General features: G+C 38.7%; 1 protein-coding gene across 4 annotated transcripts in view; it reads left to right on the forward strand.

The window, feature by feature from the left end:
- The window catches only part of ETV1 (ETS variant transcription factor 1), a 67,158-nt gene extending 54,198 nt beyond the window's left edge, over positions 1–12,960 (forward strand). For 3 of the 4 annotated variants that reach the window (XM_056336909.1, XM_056336910.1, XM_056336912.1), the window contains 4 exons: positions 520–590; positions 3,647–3,816; positions 7,413–7,514; positions 10,083–12,960. In XM_056336909.1, coding sequence (XP_056192884.1) covers positions 520–590; positions 3,647–3,816; positions 7,413–7,514; positions 10,083–10,304 — 565 coding nt within the window. In that variant the 3' untranslated portion in view covers positions 10,305–12,960. The remainder of the gene's footprint in view (positions 1–519; positions 591–3,646; positions 3,817–7,412; positions 7,515–10,082) is intronic. The other variant, XM_056336911.1, reaches the window with a different exon arrangement.
- The last annotated feature ends 597 nt before the right edge of the window (positions 12,961–13,557 follow it).

A 13,557-nucleotide genomic window follows, 5' to 3' on the forward strand; every position in this document is an offset into this window, starting at 1 on the left:
ATTAAAATAATACTGAAAAGTAGGGAGTGTGTATAGAAGAGAGTGCTAGAAAGAATGCAGGACTGCAGAGAATGTCTTTTAACCACAAAAATTAAATTCTACAGTATGATCTTAATTGGAGGAAACATCAGGTGAAGGGCTTCTGTGAGTGTGAGGAGGAAAAACGGGCAGGACTTTTTTAGTCTCAGAGGGAGAAGACCTGCAGGAACTAATGGTTAAAAGTCAAAGCCATGCTAGTTCAAACAGGAAATGAGACAAACATTTTGGAATAAATCATAGAGAAAAATGGGTGCGTTTTCATTTTTGCAGGTGGAGATTAACAGTCTTTTGGGAATGCACACATTAATTAAACACCCCTGTACTGAGGCCAAAATGTTGTGATTGGGCGGTGTGTAAAGGATGTGGGATATTAATCTGATTCCTCTATGACTTAGTGTTCCCTCTGGCATTAAGCCTATGATCTCTTCTTTCTCCATGCATCTTTTATATAAACACCTCTCCTCTCTCTTTTTAACTTACAGGCTGTATGTATGAAAAGGGACCTAGGCAGTTTTATGATGACACTTGCGTTGTTCCAGAGAAGTTTGACGGTATGTATGACACATCTTTCTTTTTCTTGTGTGGGGAGATGAAAAAGGAAGAGATGAGGGACTTTTCTCCGTTGCTGATCAAAAAAGCTTGGTAACGTTCCAATTTAGGATTCCTTAACACACCATTTGCGGTGCGCCCAACCAAAGCTGACCTTTGCCTCTTGAAACCAAAGTCTCGTCTTCAATAGGATGTCGTTCAACTTTTGCCAGTGAAAGATGCTGTATCCAGAGCTGTGGCAGAGGAGCTCAGTTCCTGTACTGTTGAGAAGTAATAGGAGGATTTCCATTGCACTGATGATCACATACCACTGCTTGTTTCAGATTTAATGAAAAGCTCTTCTTATAATTAACAAAACGGTGGAGAAAGCAGCAGCTTTGGTTTTACTGAGGATTAAGCCTCTTGTCTCGCTGTCTGTGAAGTGATGAATAGTGGGGAGTGAGTGTATAGGGCATTTTTGTGTTTGTGTCAATGTATTTGCACTAGGTTAAACATTTTACTAGTGGTTTATTTTTCAGTGGGATTGATAAATCAATGATCTTTTCACAACACTACCCATTACAACAGATTTTTTTCAAGAGGGATTCTGAGGTCAATTATAATAAATGACCCAAATTATCCTCAGTTACTCTGATGTAAAATCAGTTTCCTGGTGTAAGCCAGTTTATATCAGATTTATTTCATTATAGACAAAGTAGATGGACTCAGTATTTCTCGCTAGTGACTCTGTATAGCCTGCAACTTTGGGAAGTAATTTGGACACCAATTACTTACGTTTCCTAGAGTGGCTTCTCTGTGTTAGTGTATGTATTTCCAGCTTTATTTATTTTAGCAGGAAAGAGTAGATAATTTCTGATAAACTTGTGAACAGCTTTCTGACCATAGCTAAAAGTAGAGCTGGAGAACTCTTGAGGTTTTTTCTCTTGTTTGTTCTCCCCTGAGAATCACTTGCATGGATTATAAAACTGCTGCACGCCTCACATCATTTGTTGCGTTTGCTGAAAAATGGGAAACTCTAAAATGAAAGTAAGACAAAGTATTACACATTCCTAATGGAAGTATTATGTGCATTTCAGAGTTGGTAAGGAATAGGAAGAAATAAATAAGAGTATTTTAAATAATGATAGATGTAACCGAAGATTGCTCAGTCCAGTATTGCATTGTCACTGGATTGGCATGTTCACTGAAAGGGTGATTTATTTAAAGTCTACTTTATGCCCAGCTTTGGAATGTACACTAACCCACCCACCCCACCCCACCCCACTCCCCCCTTTTTTTCAAAGCACATTATGTCAGGGCTTTTTCTTCCCTCAAAATGACTGTGGACCTGATCTGTTTTCAGTACCACCAGCAAATTCATATTTACATTTCTTGGAATAGGTCAGACCCTGTACTGAAGAAGTTAAAACTCTTCAGGAGTAGGGATTGTCTGTGTCTTTCTTGAAAATCCTTTTTGTTTGTTTGGGTTATGTACAGGGAAGGAATTGAAAATGGAGAAGAAACACAAATAAAGTAAAAGAAATAAATGTTTGGAAATATTTGTGTTGCAGTCTGTTGCTATCTTCTATGACTGTCCATTCAGAGAACACCTTGTACTCTAGAAGATTGATGTTGTGATACAAATAGGTGGGTTTATACTGCTAGCATGATGACTTTTGAGGAAAAAATAGCAGATGTGTCATCATGTTTTGGTCAGTAAAGCAAAAGTGGAGTAAGACCAGGACTAGTCTTGATGTTTCAGAAGTAGATTCTCAGCTGCTTCATTTGAAATCGAAGATCGGCACAGGCGAAGAATTTGATCCTCTCTAATACTGTACTTGGTATTTGCACATTGCTCAGCTATCATTAAAAGAAAAATCCTGTCCTTGAAAAAGAAGGCCTTTCAGGACTGGAACTTGAACCTCACATAAACTAAAAAGCCTTGTGTTGATTTATTTGTTTTCCACAGCTATTGACTCAATTTTCTTTCCTGATTACAAAAGGAAATGCTCCATTTTTAATATTATTATTCTTACTTTCACTACACAGAGCCGTTCTGTAATGGCAATCAGAGCATCCTAATGTTGTGGTTGAATGTAAAGTCCTGGCTTTCCATACTTAACAGGTCATGCTGCTTATTGGAGGGTATTGCTGTTCTGGTAGTTGAAATGAGGAATTTTACCAGCATATTAAGGATGGCTGTCATAGTGTGGAGAAAGAAATACTCTCTGCTTCAGCATCAGACCTCTCAGCTGTTGTTGTTTGCATGCGTTGTTTAGTATGAATATAATTTAAAAACAACAGAGACACAGTATGGGTATAGCAAGATGTTTTTTTCATTGGCAGTTTGTGGAACAGCTAGCAGAATATTATTATTTATTATTGTTGTTTTTTAGAAGCTTCCTCTGGACTTGAAATTTTAGAAAAATTAACTTACTGCTTTTCAGGGGGAATACTAATCCTGTATGTAGATATGAATAAAAGTAATATGTGATTATATGCAAGTCCAGTATGCCACAGAGGAACTTGCGTATCTGCAGGATTTGCATACCTATACATAAAGCACATGCTGTTTAAGTCCAAGTCAAATACTTTGTCAAATTTTCCTTAGAAGCATTTGCATGCAAAAGAAGTTTCACTCAATAGGGTTTTGCAGCTTTATGAAGCGTACATTACATTTCCAAAACTGGGGCTTGTGCGAAGTATAGTACACAAATGCAGTTCTCCAGGCATCAGAGTTGCTTACAAAAATAGTTCATGCTCTTGCAAATGGAGGATATTAAAAAATGGTTTGCAAGCGAGATTTGCATGGATCAGAAGTAAAGGGGGATAGGGTTAGAGAGGCTTCCATAAATTATGACTGAATTTAGGTACTTCTTTAGTATATTAATATGTTATTGTAAGAGTGTTTGCAATTAACAGCATTCAGGGGAATGTTGCATTTGTGGGTCGCTGGGTAGTAACAGTTCTTTCTCTCTGTTTTATTAGCCCTAATGATTGCTTTCGTGGTTAATCTAACAAACTAAGTGATGATGCTGTTTACGCACTGCTCATCTAACATTGTCACTATTCTGTGCAGGTGACGTCAAACAGGAGCCAGGCATGTACCGTGAGGGACCCACGTATCAACGGCGAGGCTCGCTTCAGCTGTGGCAGTTCTTGGTAGCTCTTCTTGATGACCCGTCAAACTCTCACTTCATAGCATGGACTGGCCGAGGCATGGAATTCAAGCTGATTGAACCAGAGGAGGTGGGTTAGACAGGCAGCATGCCCTGACATTTACTGCCCTGTCCTGCAAATTTAATAGTGTTCCTTTGGACTTAGGCCTTGTTTTCCTTCAGTATTTTGCTTCAGTAGCCCTTTAGGAGGGTGACAGAAAGGACTGGCAAGGGAAGTGCTTCAGTTAGGATAGAGGTGTGGTTAAGCATAGACTTGATTCCTGGTCCCACAAAATAATAAAAATACTGCAAGTACTAGAATTACAAAATAGTCTGCATTAATTGTGGGGCCTGGATTTTTCAGAACGACTTCATGAATAGAGGTGTGTTCCAAAATCCTTTGAAAACTTTTCCCTGAATATTCTTTCAATACCAAATATTTTTCAGCATGAAGATGTGGGAACTTGGAACTTTTAGGCTGTAGAGCTAAAGACCCCAAGTCTGACAGGTGGCAGGGGAGGAGATTAAGGTTGTTAAGCCATAAAATCCCATCAAAATGATACAACTCCCCTACTTTTTAGTCTTCTTCAGAGTCTTCCTGCTTATCTGTATCATTAGATTGTTTAGTGCACACTTAGATCCTAGGTTTGCAAACACTCATGCATGTGCACAGCTCTCATGAACCTTGAAGGACTCATGGGGTAGATAAAATTACTTGTATTCATGAATGTTTGCTGAAGCATAACTTGGTTCACTTGTGTGATAAACAGGAATAAATTGAATGTTTTATTATGTAAACTTTTTTTGGACTAGGTAACATTATATAATCTATCGTGTGTTCTAAACAGCCATGGAAGCTGTTGGGAAAATCTGGTGTGCGTGAATTTTATTGTAATACTGATGTGGGTGATTTGATTAGGTTGTCAAAAAGCAGTATTATTCTTGTTTAATTTTTGCCCCTTGGACAGGTTTGGGTAATAGAGGAGACTGCAGCAAATTTTCCCTCAGGGTCCCCACTGAGTTGAGTTAGGGCTGAGTAGGAAGACTCGGGGGTGTAAGGCTGCCTCTGCGTTCCACCAGCTATTTCTGCTGTTCGCCATCCATCTGCTGGCATAAGCAATCTGAAAGCTTTCTTGCATTTAAGTTACATCGTCTGCCAGCAGCCCAAAGGGGATGGCAGAGTATTTGGGGATGGTGACAGGACTGATGTCCCTTTCCTTCCTGACGTGGTCTGGCTGGGGGACGGGTTGCTTCAAGGATTTGTGCGCTGGTTCTTCTTTGTCCAAGCATTACCTCTACTACTGATAGTCACCGTGGCAGATCCTGGTATTGTGCATCTGAGGATTTGACCACAGAACAGTCTTAGTGGACTTGATACCAAAACTTTGCTGGCAAGCCTGATGATTCAGCAAGCTACATGGACTTCTTAGTTGTGTTATCTAGCCTAGAGCTGAGTGAAATCTCTGGAAAGGCTTGTTTGATTTTGATGAATGAGGTATCTAATTTTTCCCACTGCTCCAGTCTCGGTGGGTTTTTTTACCCTCTTGTTTTGTCTTTAAAGAATGCCCAAAGTTTTTCAGAATTGAAGAAATTGAAAAATACTTTCCAGCAGATGGTGCAAAAACTTTATAGATTTTATTAGCTGAGGAAGGGAAAGTAGCAAAACAAAACCCTAAAGTTTTCCTTACTGAGTAATTCCCTGAAGAACTGGATTTTCTGATTTAACTTAACCAGATCATCTGCTTGTCTGAATTTGTAGCAGTTGCTTTATGTTTTTGAGCAACACTGCATCCAAGATCTGAAGGAGGTAGGCTACTGAAAACTTACCTTGCTCCTGTGTGCTCTTAGGAAGTACAGAGGAGCCTAAGTTGTTTTCATACTAATGTCATGGGTCTGACATAAACTGGCGATTAAAATAAGAATAGCCTATGGGAAATTGCACACTTCCGTTGGTTGCCAAGTTTAAACTGAAGTCAGAGAGCTTGTTGGTTCAGCTGTGGCAGATTAGGATGTCAATGGCATGACTTTCAGATCCCATCTCTTTCTGGAGCTTTATGCCCTTGTAGAAAGGGTGACAACAAAAATGTACGTATATCAGTTCCTTGAGCACCATAGTTCATTCAGAAAGTAGGTAACTGTGAACTGTCAAAGCTAAGAATTGGGCATAGGCTCATTGATGCTGCCTTGTTAGAGGGACCGTAACCTTAAGCAGGAAGGTGGGATGGAAGGCTAGAAGCCTAAATCCCTTCAACGGAGCAAGACTTGGTAAGTCCTGTGCAGTTCAGGGACAGGAAGACTCGCTTAACAAGACTTCTTCTGGAGCTGCTTGCTTATTTAGGAATGTCAAAATACTACACAATATAGCATATTGTCAACCATTATTTGGTTGTTATCTCTGTTGTGTATTTATTTGTTACGCAACCCTGTTATCTTGGGGACTTTTAGGACAATAATTAATGCAGAAAAAAACTTGGCAAGAATGAACAAAGAGTGATGTGAGCATGTGTTACGAAGATAAATAGGTGAATCGAGGTTACACATTAGGCCAGATCTACAGCTGGAATAAATTTACATGATTGGAGGTATGTTTCAATACACCTATAAAACAGCTGAAGTTAGAGAGCCATGATAATGTACATAAGCCTGTAAAGCTGCACCACTGAAAGGAAATAATGCCTTCAAAATAAATCTTAAAAATTATTGTCCAGATGGAGATCAAAGTAGTGGATTTTGCTGTTGGTACTTAGTCCCCTTCAATTCTCAGTGCTGCGTGTCATCTATGGTTTTAATCAAAAGGCTCCAGACACCTATGGGAAAGTTTCATAGAGCACTCTGCAGAGAAGCTGCTCGGCTACTCTCTTTTCCAGAGCTGTATGCATATGCACCTCAAACATTTTTATGAAATGTGCTTTAAAGAGTTCATAAGCTCTGAGGTTTTTTCCCTCTGGTGACATGATAGTCATTTGTACAGCCAGTAATTGAAATGTCACCAACAGTTGATTATAATTTCAGGTGGGGAATAAGCAGTTAAGCTCTTTAAACAAAAGGTCTCTTTATCCAGTACTACCTTTGGCAATAAAACGGGAAGCGTAAAGGCAAGTAGAAATTGTAAGTCAGAGCAGAAGGCATATTGTTACCTATGGAATAGCTTCACCAGTTGCTTGCAACTCCCCTTTTTATTACTATTTTTTAAGGCAGATTATACAACTGCAACCATGAACTTTCTGTCCCATTCTTCATACTACCATATAGTTCTTCCAAACAATTACCTGGCCTCCTCTGATAATTCCTTTTCTTTGCTGAAGTGATATTTAAGTCTGGGAGTTGTCTTCTGACTTGTACCTCCTAATAATCTCAGCGTTGCTGTCTTTCCAAGTACAGTCTGTATTAGTCATCTTTTTGTATGCTTTATTTTCCTGTAGTAAAAAACGAAGAAAGAAAAAAAACACCTTAACCCTCCACTGCATTTTTAAATAATTAAGTCTGCTTCAAATTTAATGGATGACTGTGTGTCCAATTAAAAGTCATAGTAGTACATGGGAAATTCAGGTCATGGCAACATTTTCTCTTGTTTATTAATTGCACCTGCAGGGTTCCCTCTCTTCCATCCCCAAATAAAGTATCTGATGATAAGATCTGCTTGTTAAGTGCATTTAACAAATCAATGCTAATCCATTTTTGTGGCAGGTGGCACGTCGCTGGGGGATTCAGAAAAATAGGCCAGCTATGAACTATGATAAACTTAGCCGATCACTTCGCTATTACTATGAAAAGGGAATCATGCAAAAGGTGAGTAGCTAGTTTTGTATTAGATTTCACTAGTGTATTGCAAGGAGTACTTGTAACTCTATTGCTTAAGTAGGTTTTTCATCTACTTAGGCAAACACTAAGCTTTTTCACCTACCCTGTCCAGCATATGCATCAAGATACTTTTTTCTGTGTAAAAAAATACCTGTGGTATTAGTTCACACAATGCATGTCATCATTGTAAGGAAAGAGGTAACATTCAAAAATATCCAAAAGAGTTTCCTGGTACCTGGGAAAGGCAAACAGAGTACAGTATGAATAATGTTTTGTAGATCTAAATTAGCTGCGCAGCGCTTGGCTTCTTTGGTAAGTACACAACAGGGGAGAAAAACGATACCTATTAACATACCAAATACTTTAATATTTTACCAATAGTGGTGTTGTAATACGATTTTAAGTGGAATTTAATAATTTATAATAGGCTGAATTATGAGAAACATTTAAAAATAATTTATATATAACAGCCTGGTCTTGCTGACAGTATTCAGCCCATCCTTCTACTGTGTCTTGCTGATTTAAATGTATGTTTTTAAGTCTTGCTGGGCAGTACTATGTAGATAGACTGAGAAATCAACAGGAGAGAGCTGTCTGCTGCATCTACAAAACTGGCAGGTGTGGTCAAAGATCATAACGAACACCTTGTGCTGTAAAACTTGTTCCATATCTTTTCACATTAGTTTTGTGACCTGTGGTGACTAATATGTTTAAACCTGCCTTTTGCCAGTTCCATGAATGGAAACAATGCTCTTGGCTCAAGTTACTGGACAACTTTTCTGGTAGATTTTGTGAAGTCTCGGTTTAGAGCTGCCTGTTAACAAGTTCTCTTGCTTTGATTATGGCATCGTTGTAGTGCTCTCTTCTTTTCACTATCCAGGAGTCAACTTGGACAACAGTCTGGGCTAGCATAGGCTCACGGTACTTGAGTAGCACAGTGCCTCATCCATTTCTGTGTGTCATGTAACTGTGCATTGAGTCTTTGTGGACTGTAGATTGGGTCTGGTCCGGGAGAAGCAGAAGTGCTTGATTTTGCTGGGTGGTGCTTCAGGCAGAGGAGTTGCTGGTTGCAGGTTACAGCTTAGCTGCATAGTCAGTTGTGGCAGCACCGTTCAAAGGCAGCATGGAGGCAACAGTAAGTATCAGAGTGAAATAAGTTGAAAAGGTGAGAATGGGAATTCTATAAGGCTGGTAATGCTGCCCAACCCACACATCCATTTAGAAGGGAAAATTTAGAAATACTATCAACAGCTAGCTTGCTGCCTCTTAAACTACTACTTATTAACTACAAGATTGTATTTAACGCACATTTTAAAAGCTAGTTTGGATGCTTATTTTTCTGACATAGCAATGTTTCAGGTTTGCCCTAGGATCACCCTATCTTGCCATTTAGTATATGTTGAAAAACTAGTGGTGGTCGTAGATTGATAGCAGGTTTCTTTACTGCAAGGTTTGTATGCACATTTTTTTCCCCTTTTAAGTTAGGCAATGGTAAAACGGGTTATACAAATGCCCAGTTTCTGAATGCAGCCTTCAGTCATGTCTGAGCTGACATGAATTTGTTGAAAAAAAAAATTCTACTGCAGATATACCCTCAACCAAAAATTTGCATTATTTGTAGAATAAATAAGCTGAAAATTTGAGGAGGTGCTTCACACTATTTTGCATCCATAGGAATAGACTTAAGTTTGCAACACTTTTGCCACCTTCATTGACTTACTTCCAGTGCCTTGCCAGCTGGCATTACAAGAAGCAGACAATCCAGTCTTTATTTTAAAATAATTTTAATAAGCCATGAGTGTGCAACATAGTTCAAAATTTTTTAAATAAGGTGCTTGAAAAGACACTACATAGACTTTTTTTTTTTTTTTTAAGTAAAACAACAGTTCTGTATTGGTTTTATCATTCTTTAGCTTTTAGGAAGATGAAGAGCAGACATTCAGTGCTATTTCTGAATAAGCAAAAACATTAGGATCTTTGGACAGGTTGCCCCCCCATAAGCAAATCCAAATGTCCCAGCTTTGCATGAGCAATTGCTAAGTACATATTAGCCTACGTATTTGCTTACGCTGTCCCTGTACAATCAGCATGCACTATTAATTTAAGTGCTTTTATACGTAAGTATGAATCAATCTGCATTTAGGGAGATTCAGATCTCTATTGTGCAATGTGATTCTTTCCTCCATGTCACACATAAAGTGTTGGACTTCGTCATTTTATTTTGCCACTGTTGTGACAATTTGTTTACATTTCCATTTCCCAGTAAGAACAGCTCCATTTGTGGCGAAGTGTAGGAAACGATTGCAAACAAATGTTTAGAAGTACAATACCTAGTCCCTCTTCCAACTGGATATTACATGTGGCAAAACCAAGGGTGTTATGCACAGTCTGCTTCTGCAGATTCCTGCTTTCTAGGCTAGGTCATTGCCTTACCAGTTCTGCCATTGCATTATTAATTATGTAACAAAGGTGAGTTCTTCACAAGACTGTTGAACGTGGGCTTGCAAAACCTTGAGGCCTTACGCTGCATCTTTTTCTCCCTTCTGTTGTCCTAAGGTGGCTGGAGAAAGATATGTCTACAAGTTTGTTTGCGACCCTGAAGCGCTTTTCTCCATGGCTTTTCCAGACAACCAGCGTCCCTTACTGAAGACTGACATGGAGCGCCACATCAATGAGGAGGACACTGTGCCTCTGTCCCACTTTGATGAGAGCATGGTCTACATGCAGGACGGTGGCTGCTGCAACACCCACCCCTATAACGAAGGCTATGTCTATTAACAACAGTGACAGTGAAGGGGATGTTTTCCCCCTCCCTTGGGCTTCTCCTCTTTCACAAGACCCAGAGGAAAGCTGAACCGACTTCAGTTTGTTTTTTAAATAGTACACTAAAAGGGGCTTTTCCTGTTGCATTACTCCTATGGTCTGCCATGGACAGTGCACTTTATTTGAAAGGGGAGGGTTGGAACCTAAACGTTATTCTGTGTAACAGGAGGAAAAGGGTGGGTTTGCTTTTTACTTAAGTTTGGGAAGGGAACATACAGGTTTTAAGTACAAAAAAAGCTATATCATGTCTGTTTTGTTTCATATCAGCATAAGATATTGTACATTTTCTCTGGGTATCCATAGTACAGTTAATTCTTATTGTGCAAAATAACCACTTGATGATGATATCAGCACAGCATGCCTAGGGCATTTGTTTCTTGCCATTCTTAATTGTCTTTCTGCAGTTACAAAGGAGAAAGAAAGCATATACCACAGCATTTAATTTAGAAGCTTGCACGGCAGACCTTGCACCTTGCCTCTGAAAACAACCAGATCTCACAAGAGTTTTTCCCTTTTTTTCTTCTTGTCTTTTTTTTTTTTTCTTTCAGTATGGCCTACAAAAAAATCCTATTTAATTACTGAATGACAGAGTGGCGACAGAGTGGCCATAAGTACAGTGACCAAGCAGCAAAATCCCAGACTTCAGACTGCAAGCTGCATGCTGTATCTGGTGCCACGTTGCTATGCATATATGTCCCATGCTATGGCTTAGACCTTTCAAGATCCATTTGAGGGTAGTAATTACATGTGGTAGGCTTTCTGATGATCATGTCAGCATTAAATACAGGATCATGATTGGGAGGGAGAAAACATTTTGTATCCTTCCATTTCCTTTGGTACATAAATAAGTTATTTAATCAATAGGAATTAACTGTACTAAGTCACATATCTAATAATGCTGTTTAGACACAGCAAGCACTCCTTGAGAAAAATATCCAATACACTAAATAGGTACTTTAGTAATTTTTAGACACGGTACCCATTAATATGCATTTAAACCTTTTACTGCTGTGTTATGTTGATAACATATATAAATACTAGATAATGCTAATGCTTCTGCTGCTGTCTTTTTCTGTAATATTCTCTTTGATGCTGAATTTACTATGACCATTTATAAGCAATGCTGTAACTACAGGTAGCATTTCAGGACAAAATAGATGACTTGAACCATTTATTGCTTAGAAAATAGCTTACGCCATAGCTGTGCTATAAGCAGCTTTTATGCGCATCCACAAATGACTAGTAAGCTTCAGCTCGCTGAGGAAAGCTCTGCAGAACCTTTTGTAATTTTCAGTGGAACGGAGACTTAGACGAACTGTCAAGGAATACCATGAAGTCGCTGTATGACGTTGTAGTGCTGGCACTGATGTTACCAATCAACTTGTTGTGGACGCTAAATGTAAATGTGATCAGATACGCTCAGAAGACAATTTAAATTTTGAGGGGTTGGGGGGGTTTGTTATTTTTCCAAATTGTTTTCTTTTTTGAGAGGGGTAATCTTGAACACAAGCCACACATGCTATTCTACATGTAAAACAAACAAACAAAAAATAACCCTGACAAAACCCTAAAAGTTCTAAATATTTATGAGCACCTTTTCTGAAATGTAGTATTTCCTAGTTTGAAGGGAAAGAGCGGGGGTAAGATCTGGATTTCTTTTTGTGCCCAGTGAAATTTAAATAGGTGCTATATGGAGTACCTCATTTTCCTGTATTCCTGAGAAGCAGGAGGAAAATGAGTGCATAAACATAAAACAACAAGTAGAATTTTCATCATAATGGATGGATTTCAAAGACAATCCTAGGTGGTGGGTTAATTTTCTATCCTGTCAGTTAAGAAAGTAGTTAAGCTATGAATATTTTAATATGCAGTTAATCAAAGGTAAGAAACGGTGGTCACTAGAAACCACAGGTGCATAGAAAAAATTGGGTAGGTATTCAGTTTACTCAGATCCATAAGACAACATATTTTATGGGAGTTTATATATGCCTTAATATGTCACCTGTCATCTGTAAGTCTCAATGGCACTTAAATTTTTGGTAATCCCAGAATCAGAAGTCTAAAATTGCAGAATTGGCAAAAAGGAAAGGGAAAAGGTTGAGTGAAATTGTTTTAAAAATGTGGTTTCCATTGAAATAAGGTTCAAATGAAACATGCTTTGATCAAAAGTTCTTGGATTGGTTTTGGTTCTTTAATGTCAGCATGGAGCGCCTCTTGCCTGTGGCAGGATGTGGGTATTTGGGAAAGGGGTTGGACAAAAAAGTAAAAAAAAAAAAAAAAAAAAAAAAAAAGTAAAAAAAAAAAAGGAGAGGAAAAAGTGCATCAAATGTGTAATATTTAAGAAGAAATATATATATATGTCTGTATATGGTAGTGACTCACTGAACAAAGCAAGCAATCAGACCAACATTACATGATCTCTCAGCAGAAGATACAAGTCTTTCACTGAACTGATTAACCCTTTTAAAAATGTACCTAAGAAGTTTATTTAAAATCTGTTTTTATTCTACTTTTTTGTTCTTTGGGTTTTTTCTTTCTTTTTTTTGTTTTTTGTTTTGGTTTGTTTGGGGTTTTCAGGTAGAATAATAAATCTGGCAGATGATTTCTGCAAGGTTGTTGTGTATTGGATTCCTAACCATTTGGACTGGAGAGGCCGCTGCAGTAAGTTTCTTCTTTTGAAAGAGGAGATGATGGTCTGTTCCCAGTGCTTAGAATGGCTTCCTGCAAAATGTTAGGAAAAAAAAAACCAAAACACCCAAACAAAAACAAGTGAGGAGCGTGTGCAGTTAATGTGTACATATATATGAGTTGTAGCCAGGAGTTAAGATTTCCAGAGTGTCGTATTTGACTGACGAAGGAGGATGGCCCATGTACATTTAGAGAAAGATTGATTCCAACTAAAAACGCTGGCACGTTTTCACAGGGCATCTTAATACCCTACTGAATTTGAATGCGGGGTGTTTGGGGCTGGGGTGGGGGTGGTATATTTTCTTTTGGTTGGGTGGATGGGTGGGGTTTTTTTATTGTTTTCAAGGTGTGTCACAAGTGGAAGAAAACGCAGGCCTCAACTCTGATTTCAGGAAAAGCTGTAATGAAGTTAGCTTGTGCATGTTTGCTTGTGTGTCTTTTTGCTGGCCAGAGCAGTGGGCAGCCCAGGGTAGTGCTAACCTGAAGCAAATGTGGGAGGCATCCCTGTGGGATGCACAGG

The sequence above is a fragment of the Falco biarmicus genome, chromosome 4 (genome assembly GCF_023638135.1).
Source record: "Falco biarmicus isolate bFalBia1 chromosome 4, bFalBia1.pri, whole genome shotgun sequence".
Classification (NCBI taxonomy): Eukaryota; Metazoa; Chordata; class Aves; order Falconiformes; family Falconidae; genus Falco; species Falco biarmicus.